The 23,988-nt window shown below is 49.8% G+C and overlaps 1 protein-coding gene across 1 annotated transcript; it reads left to right on the forward strand.

The window, feature by feature from the left end:
- Nucleotides 1–296: 296 nt before the first annotated feature.
- MGME1 (mitochondrial genome maintenance exonuclease 1) lies at nucleotides 297–16,204 on the forward strand. The gene is made up of 4 exons (XM_082251997.1): nucleotides 297–884; nucleotides 2,063–2,285; nucleotides 5,431–5,563; nucleotides 15,784–16,204. The coding sequence occupies exons 1-4, from the start codon at nucleotides 344–346 to the stop codon at nucleotides 15,928–15,930; spliced, it is 1,044 nt and encodes a 347-aa protein (XP_082108123.1). The 5' UTR covers nucleotides 297–343; the 3' UTR covers nucleotides 15,931–16,204.
- The last annotated feature ends 7,784 nt before the right edge of the window (nucleotides 16,205–23,988 follow it).

Consider the following 23,988-nt stretch of genomic DNA (forward strand, 5'->3'; position numbering starts at 1 on the left):
AACTGACAGTCTTGCAATGCCTCATGGGACTTGTAGTTCCGCAAAAGCTGGAGGACCACAGGTTGAGCACCCATGCTGTAAACAAAGGGAAGGCCATCCCCTTAGGAAGAGGTAAGTAAGCTTGGATTAAGTTAGGGGCTAGTTTTAATCTTTTAAGCAAATAATGTCAGTGCTAAATTTAGCAATTTTAGTTTCCTTATTCAGAATGTTGTATCCTCCTGCATGACTCTTGTGGGTATTCTGATTTTACATCAATTAGAGTTTCCTGTAAATTGTATTACTTTCTTTGTAGGTATGTCCTTCTACTGTTTCATTTTGGAGAAGAAAAACTGAGTGAATTGTGATGATGAGAATGAAGACGCTCCATCTAATATGCAGAAATTGCAGAGGGCTGGCAAAGGTTCTGTTCCAGTATCCGCACACTCCAGCTTTCCTGTCTACATCCTGCACCTCACACAGCAAGAAAAAGAAAGTAAATGGCTATGAGGACATTGACCAAGAGAAGTACGCTAGTCTGGTTCGGATGGTTACATCGAAGACTAGTTGTCAGACTCCAGAGAGGATATTTGAAGAAGACAGCTTCTTGTATGGTAAAGTGGTAAAATCAAAGGCGTCATCACAAGAAGCTGAAACTAGAGTGCCCCAGAATCGTTCATCGATATACAATTCCAACAAAGTGATACTGCCTGCAGAGAAGACAGACCCCAGTATCCCAGTGAGAATTGGCTTACCAGCCAGAGATCAGATGGTTAATGGCAGACTGCCAAGCGTCACCCGTATCCTTCAACAGACCATGCCAATGGAGCAAGCCTTTTATTTGGAAAGGTGGAAGCAAAGAATGATAATGGAACTAGGAGAGGAAGGATTCATTGAGTACACAGCAGGTATGTATGCCTGTTCTTGTCTTTCCAAATCTGAAGAACACCCTAATTGTCTTTTTAGATAAGATTCCCGTGTACACTCACCTGACACTTTATTAGGTACACCTTGCTAGTACCGGGTTTGACCCCCTTTTGCCTTCAGAGCTGCCTTAATTCTTTACGGCATAGATTCAACAAGATGCCCAGTGCTTCCAACCAGCCCTCTTGGGGATCCACTCACCAGACTTAGGAGAGTCAAGAGCCTTATGTATGACAAGCAAACACCTCCAGATCAGCCTCCAGCCTCAGAAATATGATGCTTTAAAGACTTGGTGTCCCCCAGGATAACCATAGGAATAAGCCTCCAAGGAACCTTCAACCTTTGCACACAGGGTCTCAGACAAAAGAAGGGGAAGGAGCCGAAAATAGTGAAGCCGTAGGGTAATTTTATTATAAAAAGGTATAAATTATTACTCACAAACATACAAATTTTCTTAGCATTGTAAGAATCGGTAGTCACAATCAGCCGATACATTTACGGGTACGCTGCCAGCATGCGTGCCACAGTGGTTTGCGGAAGTGACGTGGTGTGACGAGTAGCTAACAGGAAATTACGTCAACGCGTTTCGCCCGCCTATCATGGGCGTCATCAAGGACCACGTCACTTCCGCAAACCACTGTGGAACGCATAGAGATGATTTGGGCCATTCCAGTCCCCGATCAGCTCTATAGTCAGCTGGCTGCAATCCCAGGTTTCCTGGTGGAATGGGAGAGCCCAAGAAGGTGCTGGGATGGCCCCCCTTCCGCTTCTTGTAAAAGCAACCTAGCCGCGGTAGTCTTGCTTTTACAAGAAAGTACTCCATTGACTGAAAAAACAATACTGTGATGATGCCTGCAGCTGCAGGCATCATCCCGGTATAACCACTGAAAGTGAGGTGACGTATGGGTACATTGCCTGGTGGCAAGGGGTTAAATTGAACATATGAGGACAACATTTAATGGTGTAGCAGCCTGTATGCCTGAGCTCCGATCAAAAATGAACAAGGAGCTGAGTATTTGTTGAAATCTATATAAATACTTTGAAAAAAGTTAAATTCATATTTTTTTAAAATATCAAAATCCAAATCTTGTTTGCGATTTGAATCTTTCACCAGGACACCATGTGTTATCACAGTCCTAACATTTCTCCAATTTTTCTCCAGCTGTTTTCTCACAGGGAAAGCTGTTCCATGCAAGGTTGGAGGATCTGCTCGTATCTAGAGATGACAGCATTCAAAGACCAGAAGATAGTGATAAGCTGTCAGGATACCTGGCCAGTGTGGAACATGTCCTATCTGATGTTTCAGGATTGAGGACACTGGAAAGTACTGTTCTGCACTCCGAGCTAAAGTACTTGGGCATTGTAGATTGTGTTGCTCATTATAGGTGAGAAAATATTTTACTGTTGAAAAAAAAAACACCTTAAAACATATTTAAATCCCAGACTTTTTTTCTAATCTACATAGTAATAGTTTAGACTGTTAGGTTATAGTGCTGCCTACAGGAGAAATGGACACTGGCATCAAAAAAGCTGGCGGCAAGCACAGAATAACCTTGGCCACAACCAGTGTGCCTCAGATTTTAGCCTATGACTATCAGAGTGGATGTGTCCTCTCCAGCTCTACTGTTCTCTGTCTGATTATAAAATTGTTTTTGTTCTGCTATCAACAGCTGCTGTTAGATTCATGCTAGATGTGCTAAATCCGGGAAGTCTCTCTAGTCAGCCACCAAGTGCAGGTTTTTCTGTTTATACTGGTGCAACAGCTCTGAATTTCTGGACATTTTTCGAATCAGCTACTCATAGCTTTAGGAGAAATATGGAATCTGGAAAATTCTTCAGTTAGCCAAACAACGCAGACTCCCAGTTCATTACCTGTGCTGACGTTGCTGCAGTTAGCAGTGATTCTATGTCTGTGTTCCACTTCACAGAGGACTCCTCTTTTCAGGTCAGGCCAGTATGTGTGGGAAATATCGGTCCAGAGCTGACGCAGTTTTTTTTTGTCCCTGTCTCTGCATCTCACTGTTAGGAGTTCCTAGCAGGCTTATGCTAGGTTGAGGTTCCTTATTTTTAAATATTTAGTTTTCCTATATGTTATTTTCTACAGTAGCAGCTGTAGTGACTATTTTGTATGGGAGTTAATTTCTGCTTTATTTTGGAAATATTTATGTACGTTGCAAGCTGGCCACATGGGAAGCCCTCCTGTTGCTATTTTACTTTGTTGCCTCTCCTTCTCCTTGACTGTTATTGCAGTTCTTATTCAGGAGCGCATATGCATACTTGTAGGGAGACTGAAGCCCTGTACACACCCGTCAATAATTGGCCGTGAATTTTTGGCCAACGTCCGATCGGCCGATTGTCGGCTTGTTAGTATGGTGCTTCCGACAACCCACTCCGACCGAAAAAAATCTGGTGTGCAGGCTATAAAATTTTTGTTGGCCGTCAACACAACGGCCGATTTTCCGTCAGTCAGTACAGATTTCGGCAGACAAAAATCTGATGAGCAAGACTGGGCATGCTCAGAGAAGAAAAAGCACACGGAAAGTAAACCAGCACATGACATCACTTCAGAAGTAGATTTTTGTTGGCCAAGAAAATTCGTGTGCAGTCTAGGCACATTCCAACCAACAAAACACCACTCTAGACAAAAGTGGGACGATCGGTCGGCCGATAATCGTTGCGTGTGTACGAGGCATTAGACAACTTACATCTCTGACACTTGGGTGCAGGAGGTGTTATCCCAGGTCTACAAACTGGGATTTTGTTCCCCGCCCCCTTGGTTTCCCACATCCACCCTTCCTATGTCACCCTACAGTTAACATCTCTGGCAAGCCCTCTTGGGTCTTCTGGATCAAGGTGTCATTTCCCTAGGTCAGTGAAGGCGAACCATGGTACCCCAGATGCTTTGGAATTAAATTTCCCATGATGCTCAACTACACTGCAGAGTGCATGAGCATCATGGGAAATGTAGTTCCAAAACATCTGGGGTGCCAAGGTTCGCCATCACTGCCCTGCTGTGGTGGAACAGTTTCAGGGGGTTCATACACACTCACCCCATCTTGGGTCTCAAATGTAATTGCTACATTCAGAATTCAAATTCTACAGCTGGAATGTTTTGAAAGGGTAACCCCACTATAGTGAGGAAAAAGATAGCAAATTAAAGAAAAAAGCTATTTTGAATACAGTTGCGACACAAGTCACATTGTAATTTAATGTTATTAAAAATTACTTTTTCTTTGAAACTGCAGTGCTGTAATTTTCTGTAAAATGCAATATGGCTGGAGGCATTCTCTATACAGATGGTATACAGAACACCCCCCCCCCCCCATAAATGTAATGTCCTATTTGGGGTATCCCCAAATCACGTCTAAGGTGACGCAGACCCTGCCACTTTCCTCAGTAAGGCCCTGCAGGTGCAGCACCTGATTAATAATTATAAAATTATTTCCATAGATTCACTCTGCACATGGGCACAGAAAAATAGCTATGTTTTTAGAATAACAAAAGGCAGGAATCTGCTGCAATGTACATAGATCACCTAGAGGGGAATGTTTTTTTCTTAAGAAAAGTGGAGGTACTCCTTTAAGGAGTTGTAAAGTCAGAAGTTTTTTTTTATCCTAATGCATTCTATGCATAAGATAAAAAAAAACTGTGTGCAGCAGCCCCCCCTAAAACTTACCTGAGATCCCTCTCTGTCCAGCAATGTCCACGAGTGTCTCAGCCGTCCGAGATTCTCCCTCCTGATTGGTTGAGACACAGCAGTGGCGCCGTTGGCTGCCCTGCTGCCAATCGGGCGAGGGCGGGGCTGGGTCGGGGCTCCATGTTTGAATGGACACAGGTAGCTGTGACTTGGCTCGGGTGCCCCCACAGCAAGCTGCTTGCTGTGGGGGCACTGAACAGGAGGGAGGGGCTAGGAGAGCAGAAGAGGGACCCGAGAAGAGGAGGATCCAGGCTGCTCTGTGCAAATCCACTGCAACAGAGTAGGTCAGTATAACATGTTATTTTTATAGGGAAACAAAAAAACAAGACTGTACAATTGCTTTAATGCTATTTTCTCTCACAAGCCAATGTTAGAGAATGTTACATTCACCCTGTAAAAGGCAACAAATAAACTGACATTCCACCCATATTACAAACATTATTGGTACTTTTTGTAAGTAAGACATTCACAGTGATTTTTTTTTTTTTTTTTTTTTATATAAATTGACACCAAATTGTTTGCTTTGCTAAGGCAGTAAAGCAGAGATTGTTCACACCTAGCTATGTGAAAATGTTCAATCCATATTTAAACAGTCATATTTTTATTTTACTTGTACAGGATTTGGGTATTTCACTTGGGAAACCTGCTAGCCTTTGCCATTTCGAAAGTTTGTACTCTTGTGCAAATATTGAATTCTGTCCATAACAATCTCATCTTTAATCAGAATGGGCACACTTTTGCCTGTTGGTGCTATATACAAGTTGTTTTTGTTTTTTTAAACCTTTCTGGTGCATTCCAGTAAAAATAAAATGTTACTTATGAATTTGTTGCAGGGGAAGACTTTGCCTAATAGAGTGGAAAACCTCAGAGAAGCAGAAGCCACACATACAGAGAACTTTTGACAATCCGCTGCAGGTTGCTGCTTATGTTGGCGCTCTAAATCATGATGCCAATTATAACTTTCAAGTAAGTACTTCTCAATACTTTTATGTGCTTCTGAGACATTCTGAAACATACCCAACGCTTCTATGCTCTCTACATTACATTTTATGCATACCTCCAAGGACCTTGCTTCTTGAAAATTGTAGACTTTAGTAAAGAGAACTAATGAGCCTTGTTTTTATAAAGCAAGATTTTTTGCTTTAATAAAAAATATGTTTAGGTATTAGTATTACTCTCACATATAATTACCTGAGTCCTCACTCAATCCAGCCCTGTCCGTAGCTGCTCGCTCTCAAAGGCTTTGCCAAGGCAGCAGTCAGATTCTGTGATGAGGAGGGGTCAAACCACTCTGTGCCTATGAATGCAGGCAGCGCAGGTTTGGATCGAGGCCGCAGGTGTGCCACAGTAGGAAGCGACTTCCTATGGTGGCACACCCAGAAGAGAACCCAGGAGTGCCAACAGGGGACTCCAGAAGAGGATGATCAGGGGCACTCTGTGCAATTCTATTGCACAAAACAGGTAAGTATAACATGTTTTTTTTATTTAAAAAATAAATATACAGTATCTCGCAAAAGTGAGTACACCCCTCACATTTTTGTAAATATTTTATTATATCTTTTCATGTGACAATACTGAAGAAATGACACTTTGCTACAATGTAAAGTAGTGAGTGTACAGCTTGTATAACAGTGTAAATTTGCTGTCCCCTCAAAATAACTCAACACACAGCCATTAATGTCTAAACTGCTAGCAACAAAAGTGAGTACACCCCTAAGTGATGATGTCCAAATTGGGCCGAAAGTGTCAATATTTTGTGTGGCCACCATTATTTTCCAGCACTGCCTTAACCAGGGGCGGACTGACCATTAGGGCACTCGGGCACTGCCCGAGGGCCCGGGGCTAGTAGGGGGCCCCATGAAAGGCTCCTGGCACCTACCTTCCAAAGCATCTGTGATGATCCCGGAGCCCAGTGCCAGAACAAGTTCCAGCGCTGAGCTCCGGTAACTGGCCTGACAGAGACACACTAGCGTGGGCACTCAGGACACCTTCCCTGCATCTCTTTCAGGGTGCCTGGGCTCCCTTACGCAGCGATCGTCCCTCTGCAGCAGCTGACACTTACATCTCTCCCCCAACTGATGCCTGCACAGTACACACAGAGCTCACCAAGGATCCTCCTCCACGGCTCTGAAGTACACAGACAGGGGGAGGAGGAGTAGCCGGGGAGGAGGGACATTAACTTCAAGAGCTGCACTGATTATCTGAGGTATGTACTGTACATAGTTTATGGATACGGAAGGGGGACAGATAACAAGGATGCACATATGGAGAAGTGATGGGGGCAGGGGCATATGCTAGGGGGATGCTTTTGGAGGGGGGATGACTTGTGCTAGAAGGTGAGGAGGTGGTGTGAGGGGAATTTCAACTCTGACCTCTCCCCTCCAAATGCACCCCCCAGCACATGTTCTCTTACCGCCCCTTCTCCCCAAATCAAAGAGGTGCAGATTGCCACTCATCCCAAGACCCCCTCTCTCCTCATCCCAGGGCCCCTCTCTCCTCATCCCAGGACCCCTCTCTCCTCATCCCAGGACCCCTCTCTCCTCATCCCAGGACCCCTCTCTCCTCATCCCAGGACCCCCTCTCTCCTCATCCCAGGGCCCCTCTCTCCTCATCCCAGGACCCCTCTCTCCTCATCCCAGGACCCCCTCTCTCCTCATCCCAGGACCCCCTCTCTCCTCATCCCAGGGCCCCTCTCTCCTCATCCCAGGACCCCCTCTCTCCTCATCCCAGGACCCCCTCTCTCCTCATCCCAGGACCCCCTCTCTCCTCATCCCAGGACCCCCTCTCTCCTCATCCCAGGACCCCCTCTCTCCTCATCCCAGGACCCCCTCTCTCCTCATCCCAGGACCCCCTCTCTCCTCATCCCAGGGCCCCTCTCTCCTCATCCCAGGACCCCCTCTCTCCTCATCCCAGGGCCCCTCTCTCCTCATCCCAGGACCCCCTCTCTCCTCATCCCAGGACCCCCTCTCTCCTCATCCCAGGACCCCCTCTCTCCTCATCCCAGGACCCCCTCTCTCCTCATCCCAGGACCCCCATCTCCTCATCCCAGGACCCCCTATCTCCTCATCCCAGGACCCCTCTCTCCTCATCCCAGGACCCCCTATCTCCTCATCCCAGGACCCCCTCTCTCCTCATCCCAGGACCCCCTCTCTCCTCATCCCAGGACCCCCTATCTCCTCATCCCAGGACCCCCTCTCTCCTCATCCCAGGGCCCCTCTCTCCTCATCCCAGGACCCCCATCTCCTCATCCCAGGACCCCCTCTCTCCTCATCCCAGGACCCCCTCTCTCCTCATCCCAGGACCCCCTCTTTCCTCATCCCAGGACCCCCTCTCTCCTCATCCCAGGGCCCCTCTCTCCTCATCCCAGGACCCCCATCTCCTCATCCCAGGACCCCCTATCTCCTCATCCCAGGACCCCTCTCTCCTCATCCCAGGACCCCCTATCTCCTCATCCCAGGACCCCCTCTCTCCTCATCCCAGGACCCCCTCTCTCCTCATCCCAGGACCCCCTATCTCCTCATCCCAGGACCCCTCTCTCCTCATCCCAGGACCCCCTATCTCCTCATCCCAGGACCCCCTATCTCCTCATCCCAGGACCCCCTCTCTCCTCATCCCAGGACCCCTCTCTCCTCATCCCAGGACCCCCTATCTCCTCATCCCAGGACCCCCTCTCTCCTCATCCCAAGACCCCCTCTCCCCTCATCCCAGGACCCCCTCTCTCCTCATCCCAGGACCCCCTATCTCCTCATCCCAGGACCCCCTCTCTCCTCATCCCAGGACCCCTCTCTCCTCATCCCAGGACCCCCTCTCTCCTCATCCCAGGACCCCCTCTCTCCTCATCCCAGGACCCCCTCTCTCCTCATCCCAGGGCCCCTCTCTCCTCATCCCAGGACCCCCTCTCTCCTCATCCCAGAACCCCCATCTCCTCATCCCAGGACCCCCTCTCTCCTCATCCCAGGACCCCTCTCTCCTCATCCCAGGACCCCCATCTCCTCATCCCAGGACCCCCTCTCTCCTCATCCCAGGGCCCCTCTCTCCTCATCCCAGGACCCCTCTCTCCTCATCCCAGGACCCCCATCTCCTCATCCCAGGACCCCCTCTCTCCTCATCCCAGGGCCCCTCTCTCCTCATCCCAGGACCCCCATCTCCTCATCCCAGGACCCCCTATCTCCTCATCCCAGGACCCCTCTCTCCTCATCCCAGGACCCCCTATCTCCTCATCCCAGGACCCCCTCTCTCCTCATCCCAGGACCCCCTCTCTCCTCATCCCAGGACCCCCTATCTCCTCATCCCAGGACCCCCTCTCTCCTCATCCCAGGACCCCCTCTCTCCTCATCCCAGGACCCCCTCTCTCCTCATCCCAGGACCCCCTCTCTCCTCATCCCAGGGCCCCCTCTCTCCTCATCCCAGGGCCCCTCTCTCCTCATCCCAGGACCCCCATCTCCTCATCCCAGGACCCCCTCTCTCCTCATCCCAGGGCCCCTCTCTCCTCATCCCAGGGCCCCTCTCTCCTCATCCCAGGACCCCTCTCTCCTCATCCCAGGACCCCCTCTCTCCTCATCCCAGGGCCCCTCTCTCCTCATCCCAGGACCCCTATCTCCTCATCCCAGGACCCCCTCTCTCCTCATCCCAGGGCCCCTCTCTCCTCATCCCAGGACCCCTATCTCCTCATCCCAGGACCCCCATCTCCTCATCCCAGGACCCCCATCTCCTCATCCCAGGGCCCCTCTCTCCTCATCCCAGGGCCCCTCTCTCCTCATCCCAGGACCCCTCTCTCCTCATCCCAGGACCCCCCTCTCTGCTCTCATCCCAGGACCCCCTCTCTCCTCATCCCAGGGCCCCCTCTCTGCTCTCATCCCATGGCCCCCTCTTTGCTCTCATCCTATGGCCCCCTCTCTGCTCTCATCCCAGGACCCCCTCTCTGCTCTCATCCCAGGACCCCCTCTCTGCTCTCATCCCAGGACCCCCTCTCTGCTCTCATCCCAGGACCCCCTCTCTGCTCTCATCCCAGGGCCCCCTCTCTGCTCTCATCCTATGGCCTCCTCTCTGCTCTCATCCCAGGACCCCCTCTCTGCTCTCATCCCAGGACCCCCTCTCTGCTCTCATCCCAGGGCCCCCTCTCTGCTCTCATCCCAGGACCGCCTCTCTGCTCTCATCCCAGGACCCCCTCAATGCTCTCATCCCAGGGGTCTCTCTCAGCTCTCATCCCAGGACCCCCACTCTGCTCTCATCCCAGGACCCCCCTCTCTGCTCTCATCCCAGGGGTCTCTCTCAGCTCTCATCCCAGGACCCCCTCTCTGCTCTCATCCCAGGACCCCCTCTCTGCTCTCATCCCAGGACCCCCTCTCTGCTCTCATCCCAGGACCCCCTCTCTGCTCTCATCCCAGGACCCCCTCTCTGCTCTCATCTCAGGACCCCCTCTCTGCTCTCATCCCAGGACCCCCTCTCTGCTCTCATCTCAGGACCCCCTCTCTGCTCTCATCCCAGGACCCCCCTCTCTGCTCTCATCCCAGGGGTCTCTCTCAGCTCTCATCCCAGGACCCCCTCTCTGCTCTCATCCCAGGGCCCCCTCTCTGCTCTCATCCTATGGCCCCCTCTCTGCTCTCATCCCAGGACCCCCTCTCTGCTCTCATCCCAGGACCCCCTCTCTGCTCTCATCCCAGGGCCCCCTCTCTGCTCTCATTCCAGGGCCCCCTCTCTGCTCTCATCCCAGGACCGCCTCTCTGCTCTCATCCCAGGACCCCCTCAATGCTCTCATCCCAGGACCCCCTCAATGCTCTCATCCCAGGGGTCTCTCTCAGCTCTCATCCCAGGACCCCCACTCTGCTCTCATCCCAGGACCCCCCTCTCTGCTCTCATCCCAGGGGTCTCTCTCAGCTCTCATCCCAGGACCCCCTCTCTGCTCTCATCCCAGGACCCCCTCTCTGCTCTCATCCCAGGACCCCCTCTCTGCTCTCATCCCAGGACCCCCTCTCTGCTCTCATCCCAGGACCCCCTCTCTGCTCTCATCCCAGGACCCCCTCTCTGCTCTCATCTCAGGACCCCCTCTCTGCTCTCATCTCAGGACCCCCTCTCTGCTCTCATCTCAGGACCCCCTCTCTGCTCTCATCCCAGGACCCCCCTCTCTGCTCTCATCCCAGGGGTCTCTCTCAGCTCTCATCCCAGGACCCCCTCTCTGCTCTCATCCCAGGACCCCCTCTCTGCTCTCATCCCAGGGGTCTCTCTCAGCTCTCATCCCAGGACCCCCTCTCTGCTCTCATCCCAGGACCCCCTCTCTGCTCTCATCCCAGGGGTCTCTCTCAGCTCTCATCCCAGGACCCCCTCTCTGCTCTCATCCCAGGACCCCCCTCTCTGCTCTCATCCCAGGGGTCTCTCTCGGCTCTCATCCCAGGACCCCCTCTCTGCTCTCATCCCAGGACCCCCTCTCTGCTCTCATCCCAGGACCCCCTCTCTGCTCTCATCCCAGGACCCCCTCTCTGCTCTCATCTCAGGACCCCCTCTCTGCTCTCATTCCAGGACCCCCTCTCTGCTCTCATCTCAGGACCCCCTCTCTGCTCTCATCCCAGGGGTCTCTCTCAGCTCTCATCCCAGGACCCCCTCTCTGCTCTCATCCCAGGACCCCCTCTCTGCTCTCATCCCAGGACCCCCTCTCTGCTCTCATCCCATGACCCCCTCTCTGCTCTCATCCCAGGACCCCCTCTCTGCTCTCATCTCAGGACCCCCTCTCTGCTCTCATCCCAGGACCCCCTCTCTGCTCTCATCTCAGGACCCCCTCTCTGCTCTCATCCCAGGACCCCCCTCTCTGCTCTCATCCCAGGGGTCTCTCTCAGCTCTAATCCCAGGACCCCCTCTCTGCTCTCATCTCAGGACCCCCTCTCTGCTCTCATCCCAGGACCCCCTCTCTGCTCTCATCTCAGGACCCCCTCTCTGCTCTCATTCCAGGACCCCCTCTCTGCTCTCATCTCAGGACCCCCTCTCTGCTCTCATCCCAGGGGTCTCTCTCAGCTCTCATCCCAGGACCCCCTCTCTGCTCTCATCTCAGGACCCCCTCTCTGCTCTCATCCCAGGACCCCCTCTCTGCTCTCATCTCAGGACCCCCTCTCTGCTCTCATTCCAGGACCCCCTCTCTGCTCTCATCTCAGGACCCCCTCTCTGCTCTCATCCCAGGGGTCTCTCTCAGCTCTCATCCCAGGACCCCCTCTCTGCTCTCATCCCAGGACCCCCTCTCTGCTCTCATCCCAGGACCCCCTCTCTGCTCTCATCCCAGGACCCCCCTCTCTGCTCTCATCCCTGGGGTCTCTCTCAGCTCTCATCCCAGGACCCCCTCTCTGCTCTCATCCCAGGGCCCCCTCTCTGCTCTCATCCTATGGCCCCCTCTCTGCTCTCATCCCAGGACCCCCTCTCTGCTCTCATCCCAGGACCCCCTCTCTGCTCTCATCCCAGGGCCCCCTCTCTGCTCTCATTCCAGGGCCCCCTCTCTGCTCTCATCCCAGGACCGCCTCTCTGCTCTCATCCCAGGACCCCCTCAATGCTCTCATCCCAGGACCCCCTCAATGCTCTCATCCCAGGGGTCTCTCTCAGCTCTCATCCCAGGACCCCCACTCTGCTCTCATCCCAGGACCCCCCTCTCTGCTCTCATCCCAGGGGTCTCTCTCAGCTCTCATCCCAGGACCCCCTCTCTGCTCTCATCCCAGGACCCCCTCTCTGCTCTCATCCCAGGACCCCCTCTCTGCTCTCATCCCAGGACCCCCTCTCTGCTCTCATCCCAGGACCCCCTCTCTGCTCTCATCCCAGGACCCCCTCTCTGCTCTCATCTCAGGACCCCCTCTCTGCTCTCATCTCAGGACCCCCTCTCTGCTCTCATCTCAGGACCCCCTCTCTGCTCTCATCCCAGGGGTCTCTCTCAGCTCTCATCCCAGGACCCCCTCTCTGCTCTCATCCCAGGACCCCCTCTCTGCTCTCATCCCAGGGGTCTCTCTCAGCTCTCATCCCAGGACCCCCTCTCTGCTCTCATCCCAGGACCCCCTCTCTGCTCTCATCCCAGGGGTCTCTCTCAGCTCTCATCCCAGGACCCCCTCTCTGCTCTCATCCCAGGACCCCCCTCTCTGCTCTCATCCCAGGGGTCTCTCTCGGCTCTCATCCCAGGACCCCCTCTCTGCTCTCATCCCAGGACCCCCTCTCTGCTCTCATCCCAGGACCCCCTCTCTGCTCTCATCTCAGGACCCCCTCTCTGCTCTCATTCCAGGACCCCCTCTCTGCTCTCATCTCAGGACCCCCTCTCTGCTCTCATCCCAGGGGTCTCTCTCAGCTCTCATCCCAGGACCCCCTCTCTGCTCTCATCCCAGGACCCCCTCTCTGCTCTCATCCCAGGACCCCCTCTCTGCTCTCATCCCATGACCCCCTCTCTGCTCTCATCCCAGGACCCCCTCTCTGCTCTCATCTCAGGACCCCCTCTCTGCTCTCATCCCAGGACCCCCTCTCTGCTCTCATCTCAGGACCCCCTCTCTGCTCTCATCCCAGGACCCCCCTCTCTGCTCTCATCCCAGGGGTCTCTCTCAGCTCTAATCCCAGGACCCCCTCTCTGCTCTCATCTCAGGACCCCCTCTCTGCTCTCATCCCAGGACCCCCCTCTCTGCTCTCATCTCAGGACCCCCTCTCTGCTCTCATCCCTGGACCCCCTCTCTGTTCTCATTCCAGGACCCTCTCTGCTCTCATCCTAAGGCTCCCCCTCTCTGCTCTCATCCCTGGGGCCCCTCTCTGTCCTTATCCCAGGGGTCCTTCTCTGTTCTTATCCCAGGAGCTACTCTCTGTCATTATTCCAAGGGTCACTCTCTGTCTTTATCTCAGGGGTCCCTCTCTGTCCTCATCCAAGGGGTCCCCTTAACACCAACTGTGATAAGGTGTTCAGGACAGGAAGGGCCTGTTTAAATTTGCAGTTTGGGGGCAGGAAAACCTCAGAATTGAGCCCTGTATTTACTCACCCCCACCACACCCCCTTTAACTGCAAGGGCCAGGGGTGTACACATGTTGCAGCCGCATCAGGAATTATATGTCCTGTCACGCTTGGCAGGTGTAGCACCTGCCAAGCATAACTCATTCAAGTGAATGGGGCTGCATTGCAAAGGCTGTGCAACCTTGTGCAGTACAGCAAAAAAAAAGGGTTAAAGTAGGCAATAAGAAGGCGTTGTATTGCCTCCTCATCACCTGCTTCAACTCCTTGAATCACACACTAGCATGCTGAAACTATATGCATTGCACATGGTTGCAGGGTGTTTGCCGAGTGGGCCTCATTCACTTGAATGGGTCACGATAACCCACCAAAAGCAACAGGGGGTTTAACTCCTGCTGCAACATGTGTACTCATGGACATGGACACAGGGGGGCCCCATGATCTCATATTGCCCGGGGGCCCCATGGGTTATCAGTCCGCCCCTGGCCTTAACCCTCTTGGTTATGGAGTTAACCAGAGCTTCACAGGTTGCCACTAGAGTCCTCTTCCACTCCTCAATGACGACATCACGGAGCTGGTGGATGTTGGGAGACCTTGCGCTTATCCACCTTCCGTTTGAGGATGCCCACAGATTCTCAAAAGGGTTTAGGTCTGGAGACATGCTTGGCCAGTCCATCACCTTTACCCTCAGCTTCTTTAGCAAGGCAGTGGTCATCTTGGAGGTGTGTTTGGGGCCGTTATCGTGTTGGAATACTGCCCTGCGGCACAATCTCAGAAGGGAGGGTATCATGCTCTGCTTCAGTATGTCACAGTACATGTTCGCATTCACGGTTCCCTCAATGAACTGTAGCTCCCCAGTGCCGGCAGCACTCATGCAGCCCCAGACCATGACACTCCCACCACCATGCTTGACTGTAGGCAAGACACACTTCTCTTTGTACTCCTCACCTGGTTGCCGCCACACACGCTTGACACTATCTGAACCAAATAATTATCTTAGTCTCATCAGACCACAGGACACGGTTCCAGTAATCCATGTCCTTAGTCTGCTTGTCTTCAGCAAACTGTTTGCGGGCTTTCTTGTGTATCATCTTAAGAAGAAGCTTCCTTCTGTGACGGCAGCCATGCAGGCCAATTTGATGCAATGTGCGGCGTATGGTCTGAGCACTGACAGGCTGACCTCCCACCCCTTCAACCTCTGCTGCAATGCTGGCACAGCACTCATACGACTATTTCCCAAAGACAACCTCTGGATATGACGCGGAGCACATGCACTCAGCTACTTTGTTCGACCACGGCGAGGCCTGTTCTAATTGGAACCTGTCCTGTTAAACCTCTGTATAGTCTTGGCCACCGTGCTGCAGCTCAGTTACAGAGTCTTGGCAATCTTCTTGTAGCCTAGGCCATCTTTATGTAGAGCAACAATTCTTTTTTTCAGATCCTCAGAGAGTTCTTTGCCATGAGGTGCCATGTTGAACTTCCAGTGACCAGTATGAGAGAGTGAAAGCGATAACACCAAATTTAACACACCTGCTCCCCTTTCAAACCTGAGACCTTGTAACACTAACGAGTCACATGACTCTGGATAGAGAAAATAGCTAATTGGCCCCAATTTGGACATCGTCACTTAGGGGTGTACTCACTTCTGTTGCCAGCGGTTTAGATATTAACAGCTGTGTGTTGAGTTATTTTGAGGGGGCAGCAAATTTACACTGTTATGCAAGCTGTACACTCACTATTTTACATTGTAGCAAAGTGTTGCCACATGAAAAGATATACTCACTTTTGTGAGATACTGTGTGTTTGTGTGTGTATATATAATATATTATACACTTTACAACCACTTTGTCTACCTAAATCTTCTATATGTATCCCATAAACTGGATATAAAGCTACAGATACAGTGTGCTGTTTGAAGAACTGCCAAATTTATTTGGGGAAGGGTTGCATTTTTTTAATGCAATGTTTCTTTCAGTTTCTACATGTATGTGTATATATAATTTTTTTTTTTTTTTTTTAAACTGTGATTTTCGGTTTTGGTTTTCGGCCAAGTGCATCCTGCATTTTCGGTTTCGGCACCATAGTTTCCATTTGGTGCATCGCTAATTAAAATGTGACCTCTCGTCTGTATTACTATTCTATCAGAATAAACTAAACAAAATCCAATAAAAAAATATGCTTTAGTATATGTATTTTATATAAATTGAGGTTCTAAATTAACAGTTTTGTCTTTCAGGTTGATTGTGGTTTGGTAGTGGTGGCCTATAAAGATGGATCCCCTGCACACGCACACTTTATGGACCCTGAACTGTGCACCTATTACTGGGACAAGTGGATGTTACGTCTGGAAGAATATAAGGATAAAAAGGAGGAACAACAATAGCATTGACTGATGTTCTCTGTGCTGGACACATGAGATTACAGTGACTTTTAGCTACATAACAGGTGTAATGTAGAGAGCTGTAGCTCATTCATAAATGTCCTATCATCATCATCAGATGCCCTTAAAGCCCAACTTTAGGAATGTAAAAAAATGCAGTGGGGTCCCCTACACTGCAAGGGTTAAATGCTTAGTATGTGTAGTGGTGCACAGTGCAGGTTCTATCTTCTACCTTATACTCTAATCTGGCGCTCTCCTCCTCTGCCCGAAGCTCTGGTCAGTGTCATTTCATACAATACTCGGCTAATAACCCTGTATTGTAACCCTGTATTGTATGTTGAGGAAGTTGGTATGCAAACAAATCCAATCTCAGCCTACAGAGCAGGCTGGAGAAAACTGATAACAGCACTGAAGGGACCCTGCTTGAGCCAGGAGTCAGGTAAGTATTTACTCCCTTTCTTTTTTAAATCCTTGAGTTGGACTTTAAGGACATTGATAAAACATATAAGGGCTAAATGCCAGGTTTAGGCTGCTTACAGTTATTTAACAGTGAAAATTCAGATAAAACTACAACTTATCACTTAAAGAGGAACTTCACCCTTATCTTAACAATTTCAATGGCACCTTTAGAAATGTTTAGTAATGCCAATCTACAAACAGATCTGTATATAATTGCCTTCTTTTTATACTTTGCATACCTTATTTTTCTTTTCCTCTCCATTCTTCTCACGTTGATCATATACACATACAGTTGAATCCAACTCCATTTACTTCAGTGAACTGCAATCATCTGAAAGGGGAAAAAAATGCCTTTCTTCCAAGATTTCTGGAGATTTTGATGTTTACAAATGTAATTTCCCTGGAAGGCACTGGTGATTAGGGCTGAACAATAGTCGATGTCGATGTCGACTATCGTGCTGTGGGCGTGGACGATACTCACATCGCCAAAGATACGATGTAAGGCATAGGCATTAGGCAGGGAGAAGTCAGGATGACTCACAGTCTTTGTAGCAGAACAGAGCTGACATCAGTCCCACAAGTTCAGTCTGCCTGCCAGCAGCTAGCCTAGTTCTCCAGCTGATGGTAATATGATCCTAGAGTGAGGAGCTCAGCTCCTCCCTGTAACCAATCAGCGGCTCTCAGCACACTGAAGAACTGGAAACAAGCTTGTATTGTAACAGTTCAGAGTGAAGAGTGGAGTCAGTACATGTGGGACTGGATGGATGTCATGTCAGGCTGTGTTCTTCTACCTCCTGCCACCACTGAGTCCCGACTGTGCCTAATCCACACTGACTGTCACTGTCAATCCCTACACTAACATTAACCCTGGCTTGCCCTGGCTGTGTGGTGCAATCTGCAATTACAATCAGAAGAAGGCTGCGCTGCTGCAATACTTCCATGATTTCCTCTCAATATCGCAATATATATAGTTGAAAGAAAAAAAATATCGCAATGTACTTTTTTTCCAATATCGTGCAGGCCTTCAAAGGATGCAGCTGTAAGGCCAGGGCTACATCACCAGTACCTCACTCAACCAGGAAGTGGAAAAGCAGTAATTGTTTATAAAGGCAAAAAAATGTTTTTTAATGATAATTTCATAGCAGCATACAGAGCCAGCTGACTCTTTTAAACATTATCTTAAATATTTATATTAATTTCCTGCAAAATAAAAAAAGTAAAGGTTTTGACTTTTATAAAGACCTGATTGACCTGTGCGGATAGATATAATCGGACATGCCATTGTTGTTTGGTTCCTAAAATTGCAACTTTCAGAAGAGTCTGATCCTGGCTTTACTACCTAGGGAGTTACTAACTTGCAACAAGGATGCAACCAGTGAAATATGAACCTCTGATCTGCAGGTTTATTCCTAGTCAGTAGTGAAGCCTGGATCAGAATGACATTCTTGGAGCCTGCCATGGTAAACAGTATTTCATCAAGGATAAAAACAGATCTGGGGGTCCTAGTAGGTCACAGGCTCAGCAATAGAATGCAATGCCAAGCTGCAGCAAACACGTCTAGCAGACTTAGCATGCATTAAAAAGGCTATTTACTCTAGAGTTAAAACAATATTTCTATCGCTTTACAAAACTCTGGTTTGGCCTCATTTTTAGTATGCCGTCCAGTTTTGGTCACCAGTCCTCAGGAAGGATGTGCTGAAACTAAAGAGTCCAAAGGAGGACAGCAAATCTAAAGGGCCTTGAGGACCTCAGGTAACGACTACAATCAGTAAACTTATTCTACCTGGAGAAGATGCTTATGAGGAGATATGATAGCAATATACAAATATCTTAGGTCGCTTAGAAAGACGCATGGCCACTCAATGATGTTGGACAAAAAACAGTTTAATCTTAAACTACCTAAGAGGTAATTTATTGCCAGAGCAGTAAAGATATGAAACTCCCTTCCACAGTTGGTGTCAGCGAAGAGTGTAGATGTTTAGAAAAAGCTTTTAGAGGGGCATCTTGGCAAACGCAGTATGCAGGGATATGGGAAATGGTAGTGACTTAATCACACACACACTCATTAACACAGGTTGAACTGGATGGACTGGTGTAATTTATCAACCTTACCAACTATGTAACTAATAAATCCAACAACGCAAATGTGTTGATATACAGCTTTACCAATTCTTAGATGTGGCGGCTGCATTCGTTTTCTTGTCTTTTTTTTTTTTTCCTCTTTATTTTCACACAGTGATCCAGCCAGTAAGTCTGTGATTTTTAAACTAACTTTACAGACCAAGCTGTCCACACCAAGTAGCAGTAGGGGGATTGAGACAAACCATTTAATACTGACGGGTGTTTAAAATGGTCAGCTTTATTCTTTTATGTAAAACTTTTATTCCAAAAGAAAAAAAAACACTGCTTGCTGTAACTGCTTATGAAGTTTTAGCTGGAGTACACCTTCAATTTGTTAGGTACATCTTAATCTGCTTGTCTAATACTACTCTCTACCCAGACTGACAATGCTTCAGCGCAAAGGTGCCTCTATTACTACTTCATCCAGAATGCAGACACTGTAGTACAAGAAGTATGTTATTTGCTGGCTTACAAGGTGAAAATAAAGTAAAAAAGACTTAAAAAAAACAAATGCAGCGACTACATGTAAGGATTGGTAAGCTGCAATATTACTTTTTTGTTTTTGGGCTTAATAGTGCTTTAAACAGCAGTGGAAATTCCCATATGTTTAGTAACTCAGATCACCTTTTGAGGACAAGTCCTTAACCTGGCCTTTTCCCAGGTAATTAAAGACAGTAACCAGGTTCTGATGTAACCTAAGTGAGATGGCATTTCTATCTCAAGAGCCCCTGTACTGTACATATGCAGTTCTGTTCCATGGAGTTCAGTGTAGAGCAAGCCTTAATGTAGACCTAGGAGATGACGCATCTTCATAGGAGACCATGGTAAAATATTGCACAGGCAAGACAGGGAGAGAAAAAATATCCAATAAACTAAATTTTTGTCATACATTTAGGCCAAAATGTATTTAGCTTCATGTCTTTGATATAAAAAAAAAAATCTCAATAAGCGTAAATTTATTGGTTTGCGCAAAGGTTATAACATCTACAAACTATGGTGTAAATACTGGAATTTACACAGCTTGTCTATCTCATTTCTTGAAGTGCTAAAATGTCAGGACAGTACAAAACCAACCCCCCCAATTACCCCTTTTTGGAAAGAAGACACCCCAAGGAATTTTCTTAATAGGCATGTTGAGCCCATTGAATATTTAATTTTTTTGTCACAGGTGTTAGAAAAATGACAATAAAAATAAAATATTTCATGAACTCAACATGCCTGTAAGCAAATAGCTTGAAGTGTCTACTTTCCAAAATGGGGTCATTTGGGGAGGGGGGGGGGGGTTGGTTCTTTCTTGACATTTCAGGGCCTCCGAAACTGTGATAGGTAGTGAGGAAGTAAAATGAGCAATTTACGCCCTTACAAAGCTTGAAGGTGGTAATTGGTTTTTGGGGTCCTGTACACGGCTAGGCTTCCAAAAAGTCTCACATGTGGTATCCCTGTACTCAGGAGAAGCAGCGGAATGTATTTTGAGGTGTAATTCCACATATACCCATGGCATTTGTGAGCAATCTATCATTTAGCAACAACTTTGCGTAAAAAAAAAAAAATTAAATTTCTCTTTTGTTCATTGACTGACACAGCTCCTGACCTCCTTAACCATTGGGTTATACTGCCCCCTACAGGAGTAGGACACTAGGCAGAAAAAAAGTCTGGCTACGCCTATGGGGCAGTCCCAGGGGGTACCCCCTCTCTCTGCTTTAGGTAGGTTTTTTTCTGCCTGGTCCGGAGTAAGGACCTAGTTCCTTGCTGGGATCTCTGGTCCTGGCAATTTCTTCTTTTTAGATAACATTATTGCTCCTGTTTTTTTTCTTGTGAAATCTACAATCAACTGCCGGACTGGACGACAGGCTGTATAATCTAGATCCAGTGGTCACCCCAATCTGGCCAGCGAGCACACGCAGACCTCAGCTCTGCGCTAGGTCAGCCATGACTGGAGCTGTTCTTGCCTGGTTCCTTCTATGGTAAATGACCTGGTGGCTGTACCTGGTGGGGGCTCCCCTTCCTGTCTGTCCCATTTTCTGAGACCTAGGGATCCCTCCTGGGTCCTTGGGAGCCTCGTGGTGTAGTCTGTGTGCTCAATGCATGGCGACCATGTTTGTTTAGTCCGGCGGGCATTTTGCAGTGGTTTGCCAATTGAAAAAAGCGACAAGTATGACAGTGGAGCCCTGTGGCTGGCAATTTTGGCGGTGGGAGCCCCTCCTAATCCCCTGTTGCTGACTCCTGGATCTTTTCACTTCCTGATCGCTGCACATGGAGTGCAGATTATCCTGGTGGTTGCAGGTGCCTGTTTCTGCTGGGTGGTGAGTCTGGTGGGGTCCTTTACCTCTCTACTGAGGATTGATTAGGTGCTCTGTTACTGGCGACCGAGTTCTGCTGCTGGAGCGGTGGGGGTGTCCTTTAGCAGTGTTTTTACACCTTTTCTTGTGGGGTCCCACTATTGGCGCATGAAGTCTATGCAGCACATTTCCCCACCTAATCCCCTCTGTGGTGCCCTCCGTATCTCAACCATCCATTAATGCACTGACGGCAGTCCTGCAGTCCTTTGTGTCCCGAGTGGAGGTGGTTTTTGGGCGACAGGCTACCAAAAAATAGCCCCCTGCCTTCTCCTGCCTCATCTGTCTCCTCAGATCTTAAATATGATTCGGCTGCCACAGAGCATGGGTCGCTCTGCTGGGTCTGCGACCACACACCTGAGTTCTCAGATAGTGAGGATGAGGATGCGCATGGAAAGGTGCTGGTGGATGCACTGATTGTATCTGTGCATAAGACCTTAAAACTGGAGGACGCAGCTGAAGCTGCAATGGAGGCATCGGTTCCCTTTGGCACTCACAAGCCATCCAAAGCGGCAAAGGTGTTTCCTTTCCCCGCCTATTTTGATAGAATGGTCGCTAAAGAGTGGGAACAGCCAAAACGTCCCCTTGTGGTCCCTAAGCGATTTGCTATGCGGTACCCCTATGAGAGGTCCCTTCTTAAAAAGTGGACTGTTCCATCGGTGGTGGACCCTCCGGCTTCCAGATTGAACAAAGCAACCATGATTCCGGTTGAAGAGCTTGCGGCCTTTAAGGACCCGGCTGACAGGACGGCGGAGGCTGTGGCCTGTAATATGTACACCCTGGCTGGTTCGGCCGGTATTTACCATTGCACTGGTGTCGCAAACTGACCCAATGGACTAAGCTTTACCTTGTAACCTGGAGGGGAAGCAGCTCCCCCCTGCCTTTGCTGAGCTGGCGAACCCGCTGGTCCAGGGGCTGCAGTTTATCTGTGATGCCTCTTTGGGTGCGGCTCCCCTAGTCGCTAGGCTCTCTGTTTCAGCAGTGGTCCTTAGGCATATTTTTTGGCTCAAATGCTGGTCTGCAGACCAGACTTCTAAGAAGGCATTGACTGATCTTCCTTTTCAAGGAGACTGCCTGTTTGGAGCTACCCTGGATGATGACATTAAGGGTCTCACAGGGGGAAAGAGTACCTTTCTTCCGCAGGCTACTAAGGGGAAGGACCCTCATCGTAGACGTGGGCCATCCTTTTCGGCTCAGAAGTTTTTTCGTCCCTCAGGGGCGACTGATAAGGGATCAAAGCCATTCAGGGCCTCTCTGGTGGATCCAAGCAAACTTGATCTGGCAAGTCGAGAGTAAGCTTATCCAGACCCACGGTTCCTTCAGCATGAGGGTGCGCCCTCACCCGTATCGATGGGGTGTGGGACGTCTTTGCTAGTTTCCGGACCTATGGACTTCCCTGGTACAAGACAAGTCGGTCCACAAAGTCATACAGTCCGGCTACAAGATCGAGTTTCGCTTTTACCCCCCGGCAAGATTCTTTCCTTCCAACTTGCGCCTGTCCCAGGGAGATGCTTACTGGGTCTGTTTGGGGCAGTACAAGACCTGCTACTTCAAGGGGTGATTGTCCCAGTTCCGACATCAGAACATTTTTATGGTTTTTACTCAAACCTGTTTACAGTTCCCAGGAAGGAATGCAAGGTGCATCCAATCCTGGACCTCAAGGCGCTGAACTGCTTTATGCGGGTGCAGAAGTTCAGAATGGAGTCCATTCGCACGGCGATGGCATCCCTGCATCAGAGGGATTTTCTTGCCTCTATCGACATCAATGATGCTTACCTTCACATTCCAATATGCGCTGGTCGCCAGTGCTTCCTCCGCTTATGAAATTGTGGCATTACCCTTTGGTCTCACCTCTGCACCTCGGGTCTTCAAAGAATTTTCAGAAGTCTGCTATGGTTCTGTCCACAAAGCTGGACTATCTGGGTCTGAATCTGGACTTGGCCTTCGGCAGAGTGCTCCTTTCTCTGGACAAACTCCAGAAACTGCAGGCTGCAATTCGTCACCTGCTTTCCAGCAGATGGTCCTCCCCCTGGACTTGCATGCGAGTGCTGGGCCTGATGGTGTCTACCTTTTGAGGCGGTTCTGTTTGCACAGTTCCATACAAGGTCCCTGCAAAGGAAGATTCTGGCCAAATGGGACAAGATTTTGCAGTCTCTGGAAAATCAGATCTGGCTGAGCTGGGGAACGAAAGAGTCCCTGATATGATGAATTCATTCTCCGGCGCTTTGGCTGAGCAAATCCTTCCTCCCCTTGTATTGGACAGTGGTCACCACGGATGCCAGTCTGTCTGGCTGGGGAGGCGTCCTCGGCAAAAATTCTGCTCAGGGGATCTGGACGCAGGAAGATTCCAGACTACCGATCAGTGTCTTGGAACGCTGAGCGATCAGAACATTGGACGGATCGTCTTCAGGGATGTCCAGTGCACATTGAATCGGACAATGCCACGGCCGTGGCTTTTATCAATCACTAGGGGGGCGACACAAGAAGTGTCCTGGCGGCTCTGGAGGTAGCTGGCATTCTAAGGTGGGCAGAACAGTTCATTCCAGCCCTCTCTGCCGTACATATTCGGGTGGAAAACTGGCAGGGGGAATACCTCAGTCGGCAGGCGTTGGACCAAGGGGAGTGGTACCTTCATCCAGAGGTGTTTCGTCAGTTGTGTCTCTGGTGGGTTATTCCCAAGGTGGATCTGTTGGCGTCCTGGCTCAACAGAAAGGTGCAGAGGTTTATGGCTTAGTCACGGGATCCTCTGGCGGATGCCACAGGCGCGCTGGTGGTCCCGTGGGGACACTATCGTCTCATTTACACCTTTCCTCCTGTCAAGCTTCTGCCAAGACTTCTACGCAGGATTGAGGCAGAAGGGATTCTGGTCATCTTAGTGGCCCTGGACTGGCTTTGCCGAGCTTGGTACGCCGATCTGGTGCAACTGGTCGCCGACGTTCCTTGGAAGCTTCCTCTCAGGTAGGTTCTGCTGTCCCAAGGACCAATTTTCCATCCTGCTTTAGTCCCTGGCTTTGACGGCTTGGCTGTTGAACCCCAGGTGCTGATTGATAGAGGTTTGTCTGAGTCTGTGATTCCAGCGCTGTTAAAAGCTAGAAAATCTACTTCTAGGAAGATCTACCATCGTACGTGGAAGACGTACATTGCG

The sequence above is a fragment of the Pelophylax lessonae genome (genome assembly GCF_965119305.1).
Source record: "Pelophylax lessonae genome assembly, chromosome: 3".
NCBI lineage: Eukaryota > Metazoa > Chordata > Amphibia > Anura > Ranidae > Pelophylax > Pelophylax lessonae.